The sequence below is a fragment of the Chelon labrosus genome (assembly GCF_963514085.1).
Source record: "Chelon labrosus genome assembly, chromosome: 2".
NCBI classification, from domain to species: Eukaryota; Metazoa; Chordata; class Actinopteri; order Mugiliformes; family Mugilidae; genus Chelon; species Chelon labrosus.
In genome coordinates, this window is record NC_140338.1 from 16,686,416 (window position 1) to 16,710,346 (window position 23,931).

General features: G+C 39.3%; 1 protein-coding gene across 4 annotated transcripts in view; it reads left to right on the top strand.

Moving 5' to 3' along the window:
* Positions 1–3,394, top strand: part of gab1 (GRB2-associated binding protein 1) — a 50,166-nt gene extending 46,772 nt beyond the window's left edge. For all 4 annotated transcript variants that reach the window (XM_084555672.1, XM_084555674.1, XM_084555673.1 and 1 more), the window contains 2 exons: positions 1,372–1,500; positions 1,583–3,394. In XM_084555672.1, the coding sequence (XP_084411798.1) occupies positions 1,372–1,500; positions 1,583–1,741 (288 nt within the window). In that variant the 3' untranslated portion in view covers positions 1,742–3,394. The remainder of the gene's footprint in view (positions 1–1,371; positions 1,501–1,582) is intronic.
* Positions 3,395–23,931: the final 20,537 nt, after the last annotated feature.

A 23,931-nucleotide genomic window follows, 5' to 3' on the forward strand; every position in this document is an offset into this window, starting at 1 on the left:
TAGAGTTTGCTGTTTTCAGGTGCTATAATTAGATCAGAAAGTACATAGCACGGACCTTGTTGTGCTAATGCCAGTCCCCAACATCACCCACAAGCTGTGGCTTGGATACACTAGATGTCATATACCATCACTTTTCTCACAATTAGTATGTTTGTTCCTAGTTCTAATAACTCCACCCGATGTGTAGTTCACAGTTAACACTACTTATAGGCTGAACATGTACCTTAGTGTTGTCACAATACCAAAATTTCCGCCTTTCCATATTTGTTTTGAAGATTTAGAATACATTGGAGAAAAAAAAGTATATTACAAAGCTCTGTCCCTCAACTGTTATTGAAAGGTCGAGTGTGTAGGATATAATGGCATCCATATCCTTAAGTGGAAACCTCCAGGCCTGAAAAATGGAGCCAGTTTGGAAGTGCTTCAAACTGGCCCCTTGAAGCTGGCTTAAAAAAATGAGTCAATCCTTAAAGAACTCCATCTTAAAATGCCCAACATTACAGAAGAAATAACCTTGTTGACTGCCTGGTACAGACAACAATGTGGTCTCTATAGCTATTTTCTCTATTGGACATACCCGTGGATTTGGATTTGAGTGATAGGTGGGTGCCGTCATAGGTCGCTTGCTGTCTCTATAGATGTCCCATGTATACCCAGAGGCAGGTAGTACCAAGTCGGCAATGGCCATTGCCACCCACATTGAGGTTTTTACCCACAGTGAAAAATAATCAGGAACACTGTATCCCTTTTCTACCAACATATCCCCGCCCCAATCTTACACACTGGATCTTTAATAAAAATCTCTGAAAAGCACCATGAATGCAAAACAACATGAATATTTAACTGTGCAATCTGAACCAAAGTACCTAAAGGCTATTAAGAATTCAAATGAAAATCCGAGTTCAGAGACTGCTTTGAAGCAACTTCAGTTTTGACATGTTGGTTGGGTGCCCATTTTTGTTGGCTGTATTAGCAAAGGAATGCACCCACACTGCAATAGTGGGACCAGCTATTTCTGGAATGAAACGATGATCCAACTTCCTCTAAGTAGTGCCTGTATAAATCACTACTTGCTCCAGTTTTGACATCCAGTTTAGATGGAAGTATTTTACTGACTGCTGTACATTTTGTATGTGTCCTCCCATTGTTCTAAACTATAAACTGTCTACACTGTAAAGATGGTGTTGAATGACGTTTGGGGTGACAGAATATGCTTTGTGAAACTACCAACTTTTTGGTGGATCAAATATCAGTCAGCTTTCTAAGCAAAGAAATTTCGGTTATTGTGACAACGCACTAGTGTAATCGAATTTGAGTGTAGTTTAATGCGTCTCTGCTGTCAATAAAAACATCTTTTCCCGGATTACGCAGAGCATGAAGCTTCCTGCGCCCATGACTGCGGATGGTGGGAGTAGCCCTATGGTGAAGCCAAAAGGAGACAAACAGGTGGAGTATCTGGATTTGGATCTTGAATCTGGCAAGTCTACCCCACCCAGAAAGGTAGGAATTTATAGCCCCCTTATTCCGAATCTCCATTAGATGAATTTAAAGAAATACTAAAGCTGACCTTGTCTTTATTCAGATGAAAAGCAATGGAACTGGCATTTCAGCATCAGATGAGCGTGTTGACTATGTGGTTGTGGACCAGCAACGGACACAAGCCCTTAAGAGCACCCGGGAGGCCTGGAGCGATGGCCGCCAATCCACAGAGACAGAAACCCCCGCCAAGGGACCGAAGTGACCCTGTTGACCCGAACACCAACCCACCCTCCAAACCCTCAAACTGTCGGGCCTTTTACACTAGTGTAGATTCTGGTTTGTGCTTTGGGACGGCCCAACTGTCCAGTTCCACCTCAACGAGGTCCTTGGTATGAAAGAGCCAGTGGAGCGTGAAAGCCACTCAACTGTCTTTAGGTTACACTGATGTCAGGCCTAGGAGAGAGCACTGTGTAAAGTTGTGTGGGGCCAGGAATAAGCTGTATGCAGTATGAAAGCAGGTGGAGTGACTGGACTAGTCTTCTGCGTTTGACTTAAGCAGACTCATGGACTTTGGACATTCACTGCCTCCTATATGGATTAGAGTTTTTGTTGTTCACCTTTCAGTTGCCTGCGGGCTGTTCCAGAGTTAACATTTCCTGTTGTAATGCTGTTTGATATTGTTTTGGAGTGTAAGTGAAATCACTTGATAACATGATCACAGTACTTTATCAATGCAACACTACTAGTTAGCATAGCAGGTTAACAGTGTTGATTTTTCATCTTTTAGCCTAGTTTGAATGGACATAAAACAGAGGTCAGTTTTATGATTTCTTTCTAAAGTTATGGTTGACGGCCTATACTGACCCTGATCTGTGTCTAAACCAAACTTCACACCGCAAAACCCAGTACGACGGAGATTATTTTAATGCCGAGGCAGTTGAACATTTTCAATATAACCAAGTGCTACATTCAAGCTTTGGATTCACTCAAGGTTTAATCCACTGAACATGATTTAATTTCCATTTATTTTGTAAGTGGAGATGCTTCAATCTGTTATAATGGAAGTGCAAAGACTGTACAAAAGTGTTATGTATATAAACAGGAAAAGTGTCCTTTATTTGTATGAAATATCCAGCGTGTTTGACTCGAAGGTATACGGATTCTGCAGGGTAGAATCCTGTACCTGTCGTAGATGGTATCAGGACTTGTGATTAATGAATGAATTACTGTGAGTTTTTAAAAGAACATGACAGGTTTTCTATAAGTTATGCAAAGGTATCAAATAGGCTAGAGAGAAAGAGAGAAAATCAGGTACTCTTTATGAATGCATACTAATACAACTTTCCATTTCTAATTTATTTCTGGAGTTATTTCATCAGGTGGATGTCGTGTCCATTTTTGGCTCAGTTTTCATGATTCATGTGGAGGTACATTAGCTAGAGTCTGTTAAAATGCTTAGTTTGACAAGCAGCGGTCAATTAGTCTCACAGCTTCATTTCTGTTTTCTCTTCCTCATTTCTCTCTGCTCTTAGGTTTAATTTATTTTAAACTGAACTGGCATACAGTTTTGGGATATTGACTGCCTCATGCAGTCAACTTGATGCGTCTTCATAGAGAAACTCTTTGTCTGCATAAATCTGTGCTTTACTAACCGGACACCTCTCCCTGAGAAATCCCCAAGCATGTGCTACCACAAGATAAAATCATTGCTGTACATATTTTGCCATCAGTTAGATGAACATGTATCTTTTAAAAGTCGTGCCTACTAAGTCATCTTTATTCTACTTCACCTTTCTTTATTGCAGTTCCTTTGTGATATGGACTGCAGAGCTGATGATGCTTTAGTTTTTTTTTAACGAATCTAAAAAGAAAATGTAAATTTTTAAAGTCGTCTAAATAAAACACAACCTCTTAAGTGTGTGTGTGTTGTCTTTCTTCAGCATGGTTGGATGGTAGGGGAGAATTTTGAATAGCAAGTGACAAGTGACATGATAATTTGCTGTAGATGTTTTGCATGGTGAGTATTTTTACATATTCATTATGTCATTCTTTAGTTTTACGTATTTCTAGAGTGGCAAAGTAGGGAAACCGTTCCACTTGGATTCAGGCTCAAACACATTGTTTTCCTCACTCGCACTGTCATTTTTAATGAACAGCATTTTCTAAAAAGCTTTCATTGTATTCTCAGCAATTCTAACGGTCAAATATGATTTAATTAGTCATCAGGATTGTTGCATATGAGACTACCTCACTTCCAGGATTACAATGTCCTTGTGTGCACAATGGATTTTTACCACTTAAATGTAACATGGAACAATAAATAAGCCAGTTTTGTAATGTAAAATTGCAAAAAATGGTACTATAGAAAAATAAATGAATAAAGTTGTAACTTGAAGTTATTCAGATAAATTATAAAAACGTTTAAATGACTGACTAACGATTACTTGCTGTGGATCGATGGGCGGTTATGTCACTTCCGGTCGCCATGTTTGATTGAAGAGCAATTAAGTCTCGTTTAGTCTGGTTTTAGAGGAAGTAGTAAAATTAATGGAGCAAGAGAAGAAGTTTGGCCACCTGCATAGAAAAGTCGAAGTGAGACACCTAAACAGCGGTAAGTTTTGTTCATATTTCGACATGAGGCATTATGTTCAGAGCCGTTAACCTTTTTTGCTAGTTAAAACTAGCTCCAATGCTACATTAGCTGATGTAAACGTTTCTAAGGCAAAAGCCGAGCCATATTTTGAAACTCCCATTTAAACAAACGTTATTTACAAACACCACTTACTATTTTGATATAAGGCATATTAACTATAACTTTATTTTGTTAATGACAATTCATGTAGAGTTTCAAGAAAGAAACACATTGCATTTTATGCTCTAGTGTAGAAGAAGCTAAAGCTAAGTTTCTCTAAGCTAACGGACTTTGCAACCAACAGCCGCATTTGTCCATTCTGGTTCCGTTTTTATTTTATTGACTTAGTAAAGTAACAGACGTACACGCTTCTTAAGCTTTAAACTTAGGTTTAAGGCAGATACAGATGTAAAACTGTCTGTCACTTGAATTTGTTGGCCTTTTGACAATGGCTGCATTCGGCTAAGTGGAGCTCTTTCCTTTGCGCATGCTCCTTCACCGTTACCTCGTTCTGTGACACGAAATGGAACCAAGCCCTAATAATTAATACGCCTCCACCTGTTATTAAATAGTTCAGTTAATTCAGTCTATTTCCACTTTTCACTATTTTATTTAACTACAATTTTCTCAATAAAGCTTTTTATCAAGAGAGATATCCCCAAACCAAACTCCACATGAGGTAAAAAACCAATAAATAAAATAAAAATGAAACGGGAGTCACAACATTATTTGTACAGTACAGTACTTATTTATTTTATGTTTTTATTCTTAACCTGCACTGACCACTAGATGGAGCTGTTGCTCGAAGAACTAAACTCACTCTTTGCATTGCATGCTTTGCCTCAGCCCACACCCCTCTAGTGCAGTCTCTTCTCCTTCTACCGTCTGATGCTCTGCAGTGCTGTGGCAGCCACAATTGCCGTTAAAATTTCTTGACTGTAAACTTCACAGGCTGATTTGCTACTGTTCTGAGTTTGTAGTTATTCACCACAGACCTTTAGATAAATAAATAAAGCGGTTTGGGCTCCAGGGGATTCAGATAGTATTCTCTTTGTTGGGAAATGAGTGTGGGCGAGCAACTGAAACCAGTAATTTGTTTATTAAAAAAACAAAACTGGAGATAAGAAACTGTCTGCACCAGACACCATATATGTACATGCACATGCTTGGACTCATAGGCTGTAGTAGTATTCATACTATATCAGTCCCACTTTAACCTTGAGACTGATGATGCCTTTCTGTTTGCTCTTTCTACCTCATAACACACTTGGTTGCCAGTTCATTAGGTACACTGGTAAAAAGGAATATCTTGCACTATATGTTAACTAAATATAATATTGAAACAGAGGCCTCCTCCCATTCTAGAAACTTGATATCCAGAGCAGTTCTTTCTGAAGCAAATGAAACATAACAATCTATCAACCAATGTGTTTGTAATCCTATGTGTTATTGTTTAGATTTTTTTTTTAAGTCCATGCAGTTCTATGCACTCGATTGTCACTTCATTACAGATATATCTAAATAAGTCTAAGAAAGTGTTAATTCAACTGTGTGATCATTTTGGAGGATGTAGTTTGTGGTGCTGATAAACTGTACTGAATTCTGTTACTTAGCCTAGCCCACTGACTAAAATGTGTCCGTACAACACAATATAATTCAATAGTACTACAAACCACAGCCTCCAAAATGAAAATAGAGTAGGATCAACAGCTGTCTCAGTTATTTTAAACAAATACTGAATAAGAGTTAGTGCAGGACTGTTACTAGAAAGCATTTGTTGTCACTAGTGTACCTAATGAACTGGGCAAGTGAGCGTATGTAACAACACTGACATAAATTACAGTCTGACTCCCTCTGTTGGTTAATTATCACAGATTTATGGATTCAGTTCAGACCTCCAGTTTATTGAAATCCACCATATGGACTGACAGTCATATATAATCCCATAAATCTGTCCTTCTCTGTGCTTGTTGCATGTAGCAGTTAATCACTGCGCAAATAACCTAATTAAAGCAAATGTCAATGACATATTGGCGAAGGATTTTTAAATGCTACCAGGATGTGTGGCTGATTGTAAAATGTCTCCTTCAGGTGGCTTCATGCTTCGTCCTCGTGGGATTCTGAAACACTTCTCGTTGACATTGTCATAGGATGGCGGGTTAACATATGAAATTTGACAGGTATTTACTCTTTAAATTGCTAGTTTCTCCGTATTTACATGAGTGGCTTGTTTGATTTCTTGTCAGATCAGAGCTAGGTTTGTGATTACATCACCGTCTAGACCCATGATAGAGTAATTTTCACCTGACACTCAACCACGTAACCTGAAGAACACCTCACCTTTCACTGGTTAACATTTCATCAGGACAACAATATGACGACTGTATGTAATTATACTGTTTCTTAGAGGTATTTCATTACAAGCACAACAACACATTCAAACACTAAGGCCACTCACCTTCTCAGTTGTAACTCCCAAGGAACGGTGTGGTTTTAGAGCCATATCAGCTTTTCTGTTTAGATGTTGTTAAGCTAATGCAAATGCCATTCATCTGAGAACACATCAGGCTTTCGATCCTTCATCCAGTTTAATGCCTCAAGCTGTTTTGTTGTGTGAAAAGCATCTTAATCTGTGTGTGTGTGTGTGTGTGTGTGTGTGTGTGTGTCATAATGAGGGATTGTTCAACATTAAAATACAACTTGCCTGTTTGTTAACACACATGTCTCTCCACACCTCCACAGTTGTAGCTGTGTGTTGCTGCAGCCCGGGGAGCCTCTATGCGGTATCTTCGGCTCTGTGTGAGTAATGGGGCAGGGACAGAGTCTCTGGCTTCTTAACAGGGCCAACAGAATAATTACGAGGCAAGCTGAGAGGCTGTTCCTGGTCAGTAGGGAGCCTCTGAGCTTTATTGGGTCGAGCCTGTCCTTTTGGACCTCTGCCTGGACGGATGTGAGCAGTCTCTAAAGTGGCTCTAGGTTCTGTCTTATGGGGCTGGTTATGGAGGTACACATGTGTGAGGACAACCATGATGCGTCTTGGCTTAAATGTGTGTGAGAATGACAGAGCAAACCTATCTCAGGAACTGTGTAGCCGATGGTGAACATGCTCTAAGAGTGGCAATTTTAATGAGAAATTGCATTGATGGTCTTGTCAACAAAATCCTAACACCACGCCTGGTTAATTAGCACCATTAGCATGAGCGATAAGTCAGCAATATACGCTTCAGTAAATTATGCAGATGCGTGTCATATTAATGGGGAACACACTGCAAGAGTTGAAAATGAACATTCCTCAAGAGACTTGTTTGACCTAGTAGCCATTATTGAGCTGACAGTGCAATTAATTGACTTGGTCGTGGCAGTTGCGTGTGTCCCCTGCTGGTTACACTTGTTACTGGAGTGCAACCAATACCGGTATTGATATTTAGGAGTGTACAAGGAATAATAATCAACTAAACAGATCACTGGTGTTAAAACATTGACCGAGGTAAATACGGAGTGAGACATTTTACAACAAACTATGTCACTGCAATGTGACAGTGTTTATAGATTACCTCAAACTAAACAGTTCTGCATTTTTTTTATGTTGTTACTTGATTAGAGCTGAATCTAAATCATCAATCTTTGTTGAAACTTTGGAAACTTAACCAGCACACAATAAGACAAAATTAATACCTATCGGAAAAGTAGCACAAATCAACTACACATTAGGAGTCACACGAAGGACGGACTTAGGGCAGAAATGTTGTATTTAACTGCATCAGTTGTTGCTTGGTGTACCTGGCAGTAGTTGAGCCCTCTAATATAATGTTAGTGGAAACACTGCAAGATCCTTGGTGCCTTCACCACTATTAGGACTGCAATAACTACGAATTTGTATACAAATAGTTATCTCCTTCCCCAAATATAGCGGTTTCTGCTGGCAGGTATGTAGAATGACCAACAAATCCTGAACCAGTACATCCAATGGTATGAAATGAAAACCACTCAATGCTGCACTGGAGCTGCTGTGTGCGGGCACCTGTACTTAGGCAGTCCTCCATCTTTTCAATTTTCAAACAACGAGACGTCAGTATCAGGATTTGGACTATTACCTTGAGTTTTGTTCTTTTTTTTTGTTGGGTGGTGTTCAGAGCCTGGGAGGTTTTCTAATTAGAATACCACTGAATAAATCATTTGTAGAATAGTATCTTTAGATAAAAGTTAAAGTTTGTAATGGGTTCTTCATTTATAGATGTGTTAAAATACGTCAGTATGGTTATGTTTAATTAATGGATTGATGAACTAAAAACCAGTTGAAATCCTAAATTTCCCATGATTTGACAAAGCCGGTTTTGTATTCGAGACCCGTATTCCTTGTGGTATCCCCTCTGTTCTTGGCAGTCTTGCAGGAATTTTGTCAGGATGCTGGATGAATGAATGAAAAAATGTAACTGTGTGGGGGTTTGCCCCAATAGGCCCATAAACTGAAGCTGTAGTCCTCACTGCAGTGGTCTAAGTTCAGTTCCAGCCTCTCTAACCCTATTACTTTCTGTCTCTCTCCATAATACCCTATCAAAATAAAGACCTACACTAAAAGCCAAAAGAAATTACTGAAAAAAGGAATGGCTCTTAGTAACCCTAGCTACCAACAAATACCTTTGTTTTCAGATTTTGCACCGACTTGATACAGAAGTATTAGTTCTCTACGCTTGTCTACCTTGTAGTGACTCTTTGTGTTGATACTCCTATGATAAGGTGCTATCATTTGATATTTATAAATAAATCTTCGCATGTGCATTTTTATCACAAATGGAGGACACATCAGGTCCCACAAGATGCCACAGACAACAACTGTATATAAATGTAACTACACATTTCATTCTTCCTACATTACTCCCTGACTTTTGATTGAACTCCAGCTTTCCTCTCTATCCGTAGTCTTGAATGTACTTCTAATGAGATGCATCTCATTACAGTGCTTCCTGGCAGTACAATATTGAGACATCTATAGATGTATTTACCACATCTCTTACACTCCGTCATTCTTTTAACCCTCGACTAACCCTGCCAACCTCACGTCTCGTTATACGACCATCTGTCTGTCCACTTTTCCTTGTCTTGCTCCTTCTCCACATTTTCTTCTTTTGTCTCGGTTTCAAACCTCTAATCACATTAGAGTTGAGCCAATGCTGAACTGAATCTAAAATAACCCACAACAAACCATAAGTGCTCACTGAGGCCAGGTACACTTTTTGTTTTTTTTGTTCTGTGCAGACAAAATCAATTTCTTCTCCTTGTCCAGGTCTGAAGTCAGCCATCCAGCAACACCCTCTTGACACTTGCCTTCCCAAAGCACTGTTGTAGACTTCATAGAAAACTCCAGTAGTGTAACAAAATGAAGAACAAGATGGTGGTTGTTTATCATTTACGTACATGTCTCTGTTTATAGAACAGATCTTAAGTAGAGGGCTGTTTTATGTACATCTGCTTAAATCTTCATTACGCAGCTTAGATAGTATAGAGGCGCGAGACTGTATTTGAAGAAGGAAGCATGTTTGCTAGTTGTGTTCCCTGGTCCCTTTCACTCAGCAGCAACTTGGCCTCACCTGCCTGCCCGTGCCCTGTCTTTGACATTAAACTGTGGATGCTTCCACCTGGCAATAGGCCAGAGGAGAGAAAAAAGTGAGTGATTTTTGAAACCCTGTCTCTTTCCCCTTGCTCTCTCGCTCTCACCAAAGCCTGCTCTAATCAGATTTAGCTAAGGCTCGAGGATTGAGTTTTTGTGTGTGACTGCAATGTCATCAGCCGAGATTTAGAGCAGTAAAACCATTACAGTATTGGAAATACTGGTAATTGTATTTAGAAAGCAGGATTCAATGGCGAATCATAATTCAGCTTATGATTTGCATCGTTTTCCACTTCACGGTTTCTCCGCATTTTACTGCACATTGGCACAGGTCCATTAACTAGGATGATGATTATTATATTACCAAGGATATAACTGCACATTTCTATTGCTCCAGATACTAACTTTGCACTACATAATGAGGTACGATTAATTTTTAATAGCTTAAGGAGTTTGCCTCAAGATAATGCTAAATGTATCTCTTCTGATAATGCACTGTTATGCTTGGGCTAATGCCCGTCACTCCACAGGACTAAATGTTGCCCAATAGTTGACTGACTGATGAAATAATTTGTGTATCCATTTGCTCCCCCAGTCCCATAGAGAAGGGGTCCGTATTTGTACATACTAAGATACACTGCCTGGCCAAAAACAAACTTGCCACCAAAAAAAAAGGTCACACTCTCTAATATTTCATTGGACCACTTTTAGCTTTGATTATAGCACACATTCACTGTGGCGTTGTTTCGATAATCTTCTTCAATGTCACCAGATTTATTTCCATCCAGTGTTGCATTAATTTTTCACCAAGATCTTGTATTGATGATGGGAGAGTCTGACCACTGTGCAAAGCCTTCTCCAGCACATCCCTTAGCTTCTCAATGGGGTTAAGGTCTGGACTCTGTGGTGGCCAATACATGTGTGAAAATGATGTCTCATGCTCCCTGAACCACTCTTTCACAACTTGAGCCCCATGAATCCTGGCATTGTCATCTTGGAATATGTCCGTGTCATCAGGGAAGAAAAAATCCATTGATGGAATAACCTGGTCATTCAGTATATTCAGGTAGTCAGCTGACCTCATTCTTTGGACACATAATGTTGCTGAACCTAGACCTGAGCAACTGCAGCAACCCCAGATCATAGCACTGCCCCCACAGGCTTGTACAGTAGACACTAGGCATGATGGGTGCATCACTTCATCTGCCTCTCTTCTTACCCTGGTGCCCCCATCACTCTGGAACAGGGTAAATCTGGACTCATCAGACCACATGACCTTCTTCCACTGCTCCAGAGTCCAATCTTTATGCTCCCTAGCAAACTGAAGCCTTTTTTCCGGTTAGCTTCACTGATTAGTGGTTTTCTTAAGGCTACACAGCTGTTCAGTCCCAATCCCTTGAGTTCCCTTCACATTGTACGTGTGGAAATGCTCTTACTTTCACTATTTAACATAGCCCTGAGTTCAACTGTTGTTTTTCTTCGATTTGATTTCACCAAACGTTTAAATTATCGACGATCACGATCAATCAGGTTTTTTTTCCGACCACATCTCTTCCTCGAAGACGATGGTTCCCCACTATCCTTCCAGTTTTTAATAATCCGTTGGACAGTTCTTAACCCAGTTTTAGTAGTTTCTCCAATCTCCTTAGATGTTTTCTGTGTTTGATGCATGCCAATGATTTGACCCTTCTCAAACAGACTAACTTCTAAGACCACGGGATGTGTCTTTCAACATGGTTGTTTAAGAAATGAGAAGCTACTCATTGCATCAGTTGAGGTTAAATAACTTGTTGTCAGCTGAAAGATAATCACCCATGCAGTAATTATCCAATAGGAGGCTCGTACCTATATTTGCTTAGTTAAATCCAGGTGGCGATTTGTATAAATCTCAAGTTACTGCCTGATGATGGCATGGTATTTTCTGCTTCCAGGGAACTCGCTGCAGGAGTCCGTTAACTCAAAATAGATTGGCTTCTTGAGTCTGGTCTTGGATGTATCTGGATATGTTTCTGCCTCTGTCTTCACTTCTTGTTTTGTGGTGTGTCAGCTGTTCATCTGTCGAGCTGGTTGTCTTACACAGCATCTTGGAGTTTGCCAGCCTGACAGAATGTCAGCAGGACTTGTGTCACATTGTTGTCAGGGAAAAAAATCTAAGTCATGGAATATATTAGGTTACTGAAGAGGCTTGTTTGCATAACTTGTTAACTACTAGCATCTAGTGAAGGGAAGATGTATATGTTCTCATTGGTAGCATACCAAGAATTGTGTGTAGGGCCATACTACTATAGAAAGGTGAACAGATGCTAGACCCATCTCCATGTTTATCTCTTCTAAGATGTTGCCTATAATGACATGGATGCTTTATTGTAGCGCAGCAACCTACCACTTATTGTTACACGTTATAGATCATCAGTTCACTGATTAGATAACAGCACTGTGACATGCAATTCCTGTTAAAAAACAGCCACCTCATCAGACATGAGTTGCCTGAAGTGTTTTTTAACAGGGGTTTGCTGGTGAGGGACACTTGAAAGGAAACGCATCTTGGTGCGACTGGCCTCAGTTTTCCCACTGAACACGGTTATCCATCTGTATAACAGGCCTTGTCAATAGTTTACAGAGAATCAGCGATTCAGTTTGAGACTAGGAGGCATTTACCATCAAAAAAAGACTCTGATAAGCTGTAAAAGCATATTGAAGCAGTTCACAGGCTATGCACAGTGATATCTTGACAGTACCTGTCCCCTACTCATTCACTTTCCATTGTGAAGATTTCAAACCCTTCATTTTATGGTATCTGCACACATTCTTTTTTTTCTCCTCTCGGTACCTTGAAATGTACAAGTCAGAGATTCAGTTATAACATAATTATTAGCTATCGTTTTCTCAGAATGTAAGTAACTTATTTACTTATTGTTTAGGGTCATGTATTAATTTCAATCATCATCTTCCTTTTTCAGGTCATATATTAATCTCGTTCACAGCCCAGTTGCAAGAATATGCATACAATTTATTAAAAGTAATAATTGACCGCTATATATGGACTTGTATTTATCATTTAAGCTGCACCCAGCAGTTTTAAAATGCTGTCTGAAGCCCTTTTTCACCCAGGACCAGTTATACCTGGGTCTGTGATCTTAATCCTGTCCTAATCGGCATCTCTGCGATTTGGGGGTTGTGTTTTTATTGTAAGAGTTTCGTTTGATTTGTGGCTTTTTCCTGCCTCATTTTATTTAAGAATCATGAAGGATGTGCTATAAATCAAAGTTTGGACAACTTTTGGGGAACAAAGTCGAGATGTCGCTGATCCATTCACTGGGGGATAAAAAAAAGAAGAGCTCAAAACCATTGGACCAATGCGAGGATGATGAGATCGATGCCATAGATGGCAGCACATATTGATGTTTAGGATTTTATTAAGTCAAGCATTAATGTATGTTCATCCAGTCGGTAGAAGTGGGGCTGATTTAAATACTACTACATTGTTTGTGAATCCTCCCCTGGGATTAATGCAGCCTCATAACATCATGTTTTATTTTGTAAAATATATATTTTTTATCATTATTATTTGTCCAATATTGCAATGTGACTAATGCTGTCAAAAAGTGTAGAGGCTGAAATCTATGGTATAACCTCTGACATGTAGCGGAGTGAAGCGGATAGTCGCAAAGACATCATAACCATGGATGGTAAATTTAAGTAAAACACAATTTGCTTATTCCTAGAGGTGTATTTTCTAAATCACGTGGTAATACTAATCCCGTGTGAAAAGGGCTTAATTTTTAAATGAGGTTGCATCCCACACTTTGGGTGAGTAGAGATACTTTGATTTTGAGGTTATAGACGATCAAAAGCCACAATGCAGATGGGTCACAGAGCATTTCAAATGAAAAGAGGAAACACCTTGAAGACAGGACTCCTGTATCTGGGTATAGTGTCCTTGGCGTGAGACTTTCAGTTGATATTGTATATTGACACATCCAGTTTTCAAACCCTGACAATTTACTAATGTTTGTAGAGACGGCCGACATCTGTTGCAGCGTTTCTCCACTTGCTGCTTGTAATGTTAGCGTAGGCTGCATTGTCCATGTGTTTGTGCAGCAGTTCTTAAAAAAAATAAAATATAGAATGGACTATTGTGTCCTTTGTGTGTTATGCGTACTCACACACTTTTTCTAATTACAAAGAATGGCCCAGGTTATAAAGGAGAAAATTAACCTTTACATTTCTTTTTTTTCTCCCCCTCTCTATACTATGGTCTGAAGAAATAAGTTGAGTGGACACAAATATAATGCTATGGTTCTTCTGCTTTTTTCTGGCCTTGAAAAAGTAATCTGAAAGGACAATTGTGTGAGCAGGATATTTAAGCAGTATAGAATAAGTAAAAAAAATCCCTCGGTTAACATCTTGCAGTGTACTTTGGGGAATTGTCGACCGGAGTAGCAGACCCTTGTCAGAACCATAGACTGTGTATAAAAAAAAGGTCAGAGCAGGGTGAAAATAGGTTTCATAGTTGGATGATAAACTGTCATTGAAATGAGTACATATGTGGTTGGCGTGTTTTACACATAAAGAAGGGACTCTGACCTTAAAACCTACTCAAAGTCAATGCTGCCCCAGTCTGACACACAATTAATCAAAGTATCTCAGAGCTGTCTCTCAGACATATCTATAAACATTTTCCTATCCATTTAAAAGAGCACTGCTATCAGATATCCTTCCCAGAAGACTGTAGAAAAAGGATGAGCATAAGGAATAAATAACAGAATTTTGTTTTTTAATTTTATTTTATCACCGTTTTATAGGTTATATGACAAGTTAAAATGTCAGCTGTGAATTGTATCTTAACTATTTTTTATTTTTTTTAACAATAGTTGGTCATTAATTGATTAATTGTTTATAATAATAGCCACAGATCAACTGTCTGACAGCTTTAAATCCAAAAAATGTGTTGATTACTTGCTGTCACATAGACACGTGGACACAATAATGGCATCAAACCAGAAAACATGCTGTTAGTGATTCGCGGCGGCGCTCTGTCAACATCGTGATGCAGCTGAACGGAAACTGTGCTGAAGGTGCAAAATTCAGAGCAGGTGAATATACAACACTAAAATGAAGTTAGATGTTTTTGTTGTTGCTACAGTGTTGTTGTCCTTGGACAATATTATACGAAGAGCCAAAAGGAAATGAGATGGTGAACAGTTTCACAGACGACAGCCTTGTAACAAAAACCCTTAATATACTCACAAGTCTCTCGCAGTCTTCATGCTCAGACCACAAGGCTTTTACCTCAGAAACTCTGGATACAATATGGAAAGACTTTCATGCACCTGTTAAATGCTCTTATAGGTTTTTATTCAAGGATGACAGCAGTACAGTTTAAATTGAATACTCCTTCAGCGTACTGTAAGATGTACACAGATCAGGCATAACATTATGACCACCTTCCTAATATTGTGTAGGTCTCCCTTGTGCCTCCAAAACAGTTGTGACTCATCAGAGAATGGACATGGACCTTCTGAGGGTGTCCTGTGGTGTCTGACCACAGAATGGTGTTAGTGGGGGCTTTTGGGTCCTATGGGTTGAGGGGAGGGGGCTCTGTGGATCAGGCTTGTTCCACAGAGGGCCCTCAGATACCCCCCAGTTTGGGATCTAGTGAATTTGGAGGCCAGGTCAACACCTTGTGCTGCTCTTCATGTTTTTTTGAGTTGTTCCTGAACCGTTTTTGTGCCTGTGTCAGGCTGCATCCTGCTGGGGATGGCTGCTGCCATCAAGGAGTGTTATTGCTATAGGGTGGGGGTGCCTGGTCTGGTCTGGGTGGTACATGTCTAAGTAACATCAAATGCCAGGTCCAAAAGTTTCCCAGCAGAACATTGTATTGTCACAAGATGATTAATGTTATTTACTTCTCCTGTCTGTGGTCATAATGTTGTGGCTGATCAGTGTATACAAGAGTCATCATAATTTAAACATTGAATTATAAAGGGACAGGTTTATAGTTATTTATGAATTAATGTTAGGACTAAAACTTCATTCACACTTGCATACACACCAATACACGCCAATATAGAATCACCAGTTACCCTAAGTTTGTCTTTGGACAGTGGGAGGAACATGCAAACTACTGATAAACGGCAGGTTCAAACTCAAAATCTTTATGGTAACCACTTTACCTCCAGCTATATTATTTTTCTGCAAAAGATTGCTTACACTCACTAAGAGTATAACATTGATGGAAAACTACGTCTTGAGCACCGGCACCAACAATCAAATGCGCAAATCAACATATTTATGTACTGTCACATGCTGTTATATGGCAAATAATCCTTTTGAGAAGCTGATCAGATGGGCTTTATTCTTTCAAAATGCTAATGGAATATACTTTCATTCTCCTTCAGTTAATCTAGTAATAAGTTCAGCTACAATAAAGTTTAAACAGTATGCTGTTGCTTTTGTCTTGTTATCCGTTTAAGAAGTGCAGACAAATATTAGTATAAATTGCTTTTCTTTCTTTTTTTAAAAAACAAAACAAAAAAACAGTTGCATAAAATGCTACTAAAACACTACACATTCCTGGGAGTCTGTATCGAGAATAAATTGCCATTTCCAGCCTAACAGTCAGTCATGGATGTTGGCCTGTCTTTTCTCTAACATTGAGCATGTTGTGCTGGAACTGAGTCTGTGGTCTGTGCTGGCATATTATCATTATTATAATTATTATTATGATAATTGGCTGAATTTGAGTTTATTTGTGCATATGCGTGTTTGTCTGCAGGTCCCTTTCCATGATCATTTTATCCAGGCGTCCATCCAGCCATTTGAGGACAGAATTAAGGGGGAGGGGGCAGAAGGAAAGGCTGCATTAGTTTATAGTGTAATTTATGTGCACACAATAAAGTACTGGGTCCGTTTTGATGTTCCGGTCCGCAACAAAAGCAGTTTAACACTTGGCCAATGAAGTCAGTACAATGTTTCGGGATACATTTTACGTGTCCCTGGATTGGCATGCTGAAATGCCTTTTTAAAATTGGAGTCTGTCCAGTTGTCAGTGACAATGATGGTGATTTATTCTAACAGAGGGAAGAGAAGAAGGACAGAGGCTATGTTTCTCTCCAGAGCTTTCCACTTGGTAAATGATGCTTAGGTGTTCACTTTTCTCTGTTGACATAAGCCTGAAGCACAGCGTCTGTGGCATCTGTACTACTGCAGAGTGGGTAACGCTGCACTTTTGCCTTCATAATTATGCAGTTCATGACAAACGGCTGATCTAATGGTTGTTTATGCTCGGGGTACAGTTCAGAGAAAAGCCAGGTTTAAATAAGCATGTTATAATCAGAGGTGGTGACTCTTCTCAGTCCACAGTCACTGCTTCCTGTTTCTTTTGTGGTTGTTTTATTTGTTAAAGTATAATTTACCTGTATTCTGTTTAATCAAATGGTGTTATAGAGGATAGCAGTAATATATTAGGCTGCATTTAGCATTTAAATGCCGATCACTTTATATTCAAAGGTCTCAGCAAAACTGTTTGTTCTTAATTATGTTTTATGATTTCTACTTTCATGGCAGGATCCTCGTTGTTGTGTATCATCATAAATAATTTTAGTAGCGTGTTGCAAAAGCACAGAAAACAAAGTCTAATTGCTTTTCTATTCGCACTTTAACCACGAGAAATACCACTGTTTACTGTAAGCGGATCAGCTAATCTTTCTATAGTTGTTTGTTTGTAATAACGACAAGTTGTGGCAAACCACGATGCATACATGCAGCTCATGTCTTGCTGCAGTGTAGCCACATTGTTAGTGCCGTCTGGTCCCCACAGTACCCTCAGGGACCTTCCCAGGAAATAAACCCTGCTTGACCAGGCTGGTGACTGCTTCTCACGTCTCACACATTCAGAAACGGCCTCTTCTATTGCCTCTCTCTATCCAACCTTGTTCAGTGCCTTTGCTTTCTTCACACTGGTGCTTTCTAGTGGTTTTTGCCATGCTGCAGATGTTTCAGTCTCTTGATGAAGCTCCAATAAACAACACCGAGAGGTTGCACAGCAGCTTTTCTCTGGAGCTGTTTTGGTTATGCTGTGCTGCTGCTGGTTCGTGACATCTGTCTTCTCTTCTTCCTTGTGTATGCAGACGAGTATGGAGGGTGCACTGAGATGCTGACAGAATTGACTAGAGCTCCCTCTGACTGCTTTCTCTTATAAAAATGTACACAGTACAGACGATTATTGATGAAGCTCTTGTCTGTACATAAGCTATGGTCCGTAACGTACAGTAGTTATGACCTTTTTATATTTCATCATGTAATTTTAAATACATACATAGAAAAAAGCTCCCTGGTGAATTTCTTTGCTTCCTGAAGGTTAGTGAGCTCATCTATGCATTTACTGATACATTTGTTGGAGTTTGCATACAGTAAGTATTTATATTTGTACATGTGCCCGAGTCCATCTGTTCGTGTGTAGGTGTGTAATCCTTGTGGGTATTTAACAGATGAAAGTTTTTTTTTGTTATAATAGTTCTTGGATAATCACAAGCCTCAGTACACAAGTGAAGGCTAAACATTTCAGGCATATTTGATGCAGTCTGTTGCTGTTTCAGAACTGTAGCTTTATAAACAGATGAACATAATTCATCTTTCTTTTTTCCCCCCAATATGTTCAATCCGCTTTCCCCTCAACGTCCAAAACCATTCGAGAATAAAACAAAAATAAAACTGTAGTTATTATTTTGGTCATACTGTAGCTGCACCAAAATACAAACTGTATATTTGCACACAAGTTCCACTCAGCCCACCCACGTATACATGACCAGGTCACGCAACTGACATGTTCTGAATGCAGAACTATCTGAGGTGAGATAACCCAGAACATTTGTAGAGTTGGGCCGTTGCTATCTAATTTAGAGCCCGGCTTCTTGAGTCTAATCGTCCAAACGACTGTCTAGCTGAGATGAACTGCTCCTTCCAGATGAGATAAAGCACACTCCGTGTTCTCCAGTAAGATTTATGGGCACATTTACATGCCAGTCTGTCAGCTTTGCTGCTCTCGAGCCTCCTCTTCCCTTAATTTCTTTTTTAGGCTGTCTTTCTGTTTTACTATCTTCCAAAAGAGGGTACTATATAAATTACAAGTGGTTAGGGGGAATGTCTCAATATCCAACATATTATCCACAGCTGACTGGCAGCTCTCCTTTATTTATTCTAAATATAACTATAGTCGGTAAAAAGAACAAGTAGCCTATCCAGATAAAACAATGTATTGCGGCTAATGAATAGATTAGAGGTTAATTCTGACAAAAATTACCTTTTCAGTATTTCATAGTCATCTTTATCATCTTCAGGTACTAATTGCTGGAAAGGACACTAGTGACTATGTGTACTAACAGAAGAAATACTAATTATTTATATATATATGTGTGTATTCTTTTGAGAATGTAAAGGTAGTGACTGATAAATATATATTAATTTAGAGCAGATACTTGCTTTGCAAAATGCTTTACTGGGATGCTGGTAATAACTGATCCCAAATATGACATGAGCCATCCAACCACAAGTATTAGGAAGCATTGCATAATTTATGTTATTTGAACAGCTGCTACTAGTGCTAGAGTTCTTCTTGACAACATTGAAACAATCATAGTCTTTCTATAGTGTTTTTTTTTGTTGTTTGTTTTGCATATATGGCCGTTGTTACTGGACAAAAACGAGTAGATTTAAATTATTACTTGATGGAAATGTGAGTTGTTAATTTGGCTTAAAAACTATTTAGTAGTTGTAGATGTGTGTAGAGTAACATATGGAGAAAAGAGCTTTAAATACACAGCAGCGCAGAAAACAAATGGGCAGCAACGTCTGTGTTTGATCATGTTGAAGACTGTGGGAACTTTTATTAGATAAAACTGTCATAGCAACACTGTTGGGTCTACATCTCTGCTGATTGGAGAAGAGTACACTAAACTTCATGACCACTCAGAAGATGAGGCGAATAGTGCACTTGTAAGAATGGCGTATGTCAAGGTCTGAGATGGATTCATTACCAGTGTTTGTCAAAATGAGGACTTTTAGAGAAACGTCATTAGTTATCACTTATTGTTCAGTCTAATTTGACTCAAACTAAAAGATCAATGGCAATGTGACCAAACTAATGTGATTTGTGATGGTCATTGTAAACCAAACGTTTTTCCTGAGTTTTCAACTCACAGTGACTGACAGTTTCTCCGGTGTACTTCCTACACCATCTCATGAATACATTATGTTTTAAGGCAGAGACTCAGAAGAGCCGGTTCTTTTATTCATAAACCTCCCTGTACATTTTGGAGAAATGTTTAAAATAACTTGTGTATGAAGAATAAACGTGCTTTGAGTGAATATAAATGTTTGGTGTCGGTAAGTGCAACCTATTCTTCGAGCTAGTATAGTTTGTTTGTTTCTTGGCAAGTCAGATGATTAATGACTGATTTGTGCTCTAGTCTTATAAAAGTGAGTTAAAGTGGGAAGCATATTATGAGTACTGATGAACAGAACTTTCCTTTGGGTTTACGGCATGGTGTATAGGTTCTGTTATGACTGCGGGGAGAGATGGGGCGTGGGGAAATGTTCAGAGATTAGTCTTATTCTGAAAGAACTGCAAAACTTCTCATTATTCATTCCTACTCCTGTCAATGTGAAATATTACTGTCTCTTCCAGTCTTGACATGCTCTTACCAAATCCACAAGGGGCCTTTCGTTTAACTGCTGTTCCCTTCACGGTGATGTTAAATGGCTCATTAGTAAGGCTAAGGTGTCATGTACTGAAGGACAAATGTATTGGCTCTGCAGCTTTACCTGCGCTGTCATAGGCATAAAGTATGGCGACCGGAGATTAGTGCTGTCTGTACAGCTCGGAAGACAGCGATCCAGCGAGGAGATTTTAATTCTGTTTTGACATTAATTTGAAAATGGCTTTTGATGGAGATGTCAAAGGCATCTTTACCGAATGCTGTTTTGAATTGGTAATGCTTTGATCCATGAATAATCATTCCGTGTTCATCCCCACTGAAAGCGTTTGGAGCTCTGATTCTTCAGGTCTGGCCAACAGGTATTAAAACATATGTAGTGACCTTTTCAACATATTCCTTTTATAATATGATGTTTTATCTATAGGGATATGGTAAATGGCTTTTATATAGCGCTTTTCTACCTGTTGGTACTCAAAGCGCTTTACAGTGCATCTACCCATTCGCTTACACAAGCACACACACATTTACACACCAGTGTCACACACTGGGAGCAACTGGGGGTTCAGTGTCTTGCTCAAGGACACTTCGGCATGTGGCACATTCTGAGGATCGAACCGCTAACCCTCTGGTTCGTGGACAACCCGCTCTACCTACTGAGAATACGAGAAATTCTGTGAGACTGAGTGACTGATCATCTCATATCTTAAGTTGTGCTGACTGTGGACTCATCAAGTTAAGTAGGTTGTTTGTTTGAGGAGGCTTATATGATGATTATATTGCTTTTATGCTCTTAAAGTTCTACCGAAGTGTAAACTAAATCACCTACACACAGTATATCCCTGAAAAATGTTAAATCATCTTCATACAGAAGTTGAAGATCTTGTTGCACAGTTGGCATTTGGTTTGCCCATTCAAGTATTGTATGCTCCAGATGAGTTGTGTATGTAGAGTGATATAAAGCAACATTATTTTACCTTATTTTAGCACTATTTTACCTTAAAATACCGGTTTTAGAATAATTATTAGGCTACACTGACTTATCTAATGATCTTCCTACTCTGATGTCATGGGAAAGACGAAGATTTTGTTGAATGAGAACACGCATCGAGGAAAGATTAACTGAGGAGGTTCGGAGATAACAAACATTTGTAGGAAATTTTCAGTCGCCTTTGTTGAAAGTGTGCACATACCCTATCCTGAAGTCCTTGCGGAAAAGCCTTTTATTGTGGAAAAAGAACGGCGTAAGGAAGACCAACAGGAGGGATCCTTCTGCCAATACAGAATAAACCAACATAGTAAAATGACAGTATGAGCCATCAAGCAGATTGTAGGTCACTAGATCACTGGCGAATTGTAAATATATACCAAGAAATGTGGATACGGGACAAAGCAGAGCAGCTTCCTGGTGCCGCCAAACATAAAGGACCATAGCCACATGAGTTCCTCCTCGCCACGAAGACCTGGGGAAAAAGGACAGACACAAACATAGGAGGAAAAGCCACAGGGACACTCACAAAGAGAATTGGAGACTAAGACAACACACACAAGGGAGAGAGCGAAACAAGAGGAGAGGCTGAATGAGGATGAAGACTGAGATCTGAGTGTATTTGTTATGAAGCACCGGTGGCCAGGATGGCCGATGGTACAGCACAGAAGAAACCTGAGGAGGAAAGTCATGCATTAATGTTGTAATTATGTGCATGCAGTATTGTCTGTTTCTTTTTATAATACTTAATTGTACATTAGTTTTTTTTTGTGTGTGTTACAGGGGTTGACTTAATGTTTGAAGATGTTTTTGTTTTCAAAGTGCACACACAGCATTCTGCATTTGGTTTCTCACTTAATTGTGGTTCCCTGTAAGCCTGTACAATGGATTTAGTAGTTTGCATAATACAATAATGAAAACTTTATTCATATGGTAGCAACTCTGGATTCACACTTTTGTGGGAATAAAAAAAAAAAAGGCTTTTCCCTTTTAGTTAATCAACTCAGTGCACTGACTTTGTGTTATGGCGCCTGCAGGTTTATAAACAGAAAAGTGTAGGAAGGAGTTTATGATTGAAATTTTGTCAGGTACCGCACTATCACTGAATGGATCTGCAATGCAAAACACTTTCATTGGCATGTTTGTCTTCGAAAATGGAAAGTTGTTGCAAACCTTTCTTTCCCTCGCTTCTAATTTCCCAGCCCATTATTTCTCTCGTTCTCCACTCGCTCACTTTGTCTTTATACAGCCCACCTTTCTCACCCTGTCCGTCTTTGCTATCAGTTTAAAGGAAGAAATAGATTGTCTCCTTGCTCCTGTAATCAATTTTTGTCAGCACACCATGTTTCTCTCTGGAAGTGCCATTGCTCGGAGAACACTTGGTATTCAGAAAATGAAATAATAGGCTACCATAAATTCTGTAGGGAGGCGCTGTCTGCTTCACTTATGTTGGGGGAGATCACCGCTAGATAACTGTTGATAGCATCTTTTTATACTTGCACCAGTGCTCCTGTGTGACCCCCCCTCCCTCTTGTGTCGCAGTTTTCATGTCTGCTGATCTGTCAACCATAAACCACTGTTTTCTAATGCAACGTATCTTCTTCTAAATATTAGGTGAGAGCTTCTTTGTAATAATGTGCAATTTCACCTGGGTTTTAGTGAGCCTTTCCCCCAGCTGTGAACCGCCATCACAACATCCCATGACGTTTCCACAGATTTAAACAAACTACCATATGGTGTGATATTCCTGAACACTCTAAATAAAGCAGTTTTTCATTTTTACCCTAAGGCACAAAGCAGCATCTTGGTAGACGCACAACCGTACATTCTGTTAGTCATTGAAATTCATGAGGAGAGGCCTAAAAAACAAGGCTAATTTTTCAAAAGCAGGTTCACGAGCACCAGGCCATTTGTAAAACCTGTTCAGATGAATACACATGAAATAAATGTTAACTGTGCTGATAGGCTATTAATAAAAGACCTCAGTGTTTGATTTAGAGGCAAGGGGTGGATATGTGCCAGGGGAGTTAGGGATGCTATAAGTGGGCACAGGGAAGAAGAGCCTTATCTCAGGTTAACTGATGGCTTTTGGGCTCCTTGACTCCCTCAGGTTGGTTCAGACTTGTCTTTATCACGAGTGTTACATGCCAGGCGGATTAGCCAGTAAATCCTGGGTCACTGAAACGACATTGGAGCTGCTGGTGACATTCACATCGATTATAATCATCAATTTTAGAGCAGATCTAGCTGGTTGGGAACTAAATTTGATTAACTGTGAAAGTAAAACCCAGCGGTCAGATGGGTTTACATTCCTTGTTGCACCACATTCTGTCAAGTTCAGTTGTGGTGTTGTTTGGTTTTTAACTTGGTTTTAAGTTGCACTTTTTGATGAAGAGACTCTGACAATAGAGATTTCTGAGTCATTATGAAATATGCTTGACTAGCTGGAAAAGGACCTGTGTTGAAAACATCATTAATTGTCATAAATGTTTGTTCAATGCCTCATCGA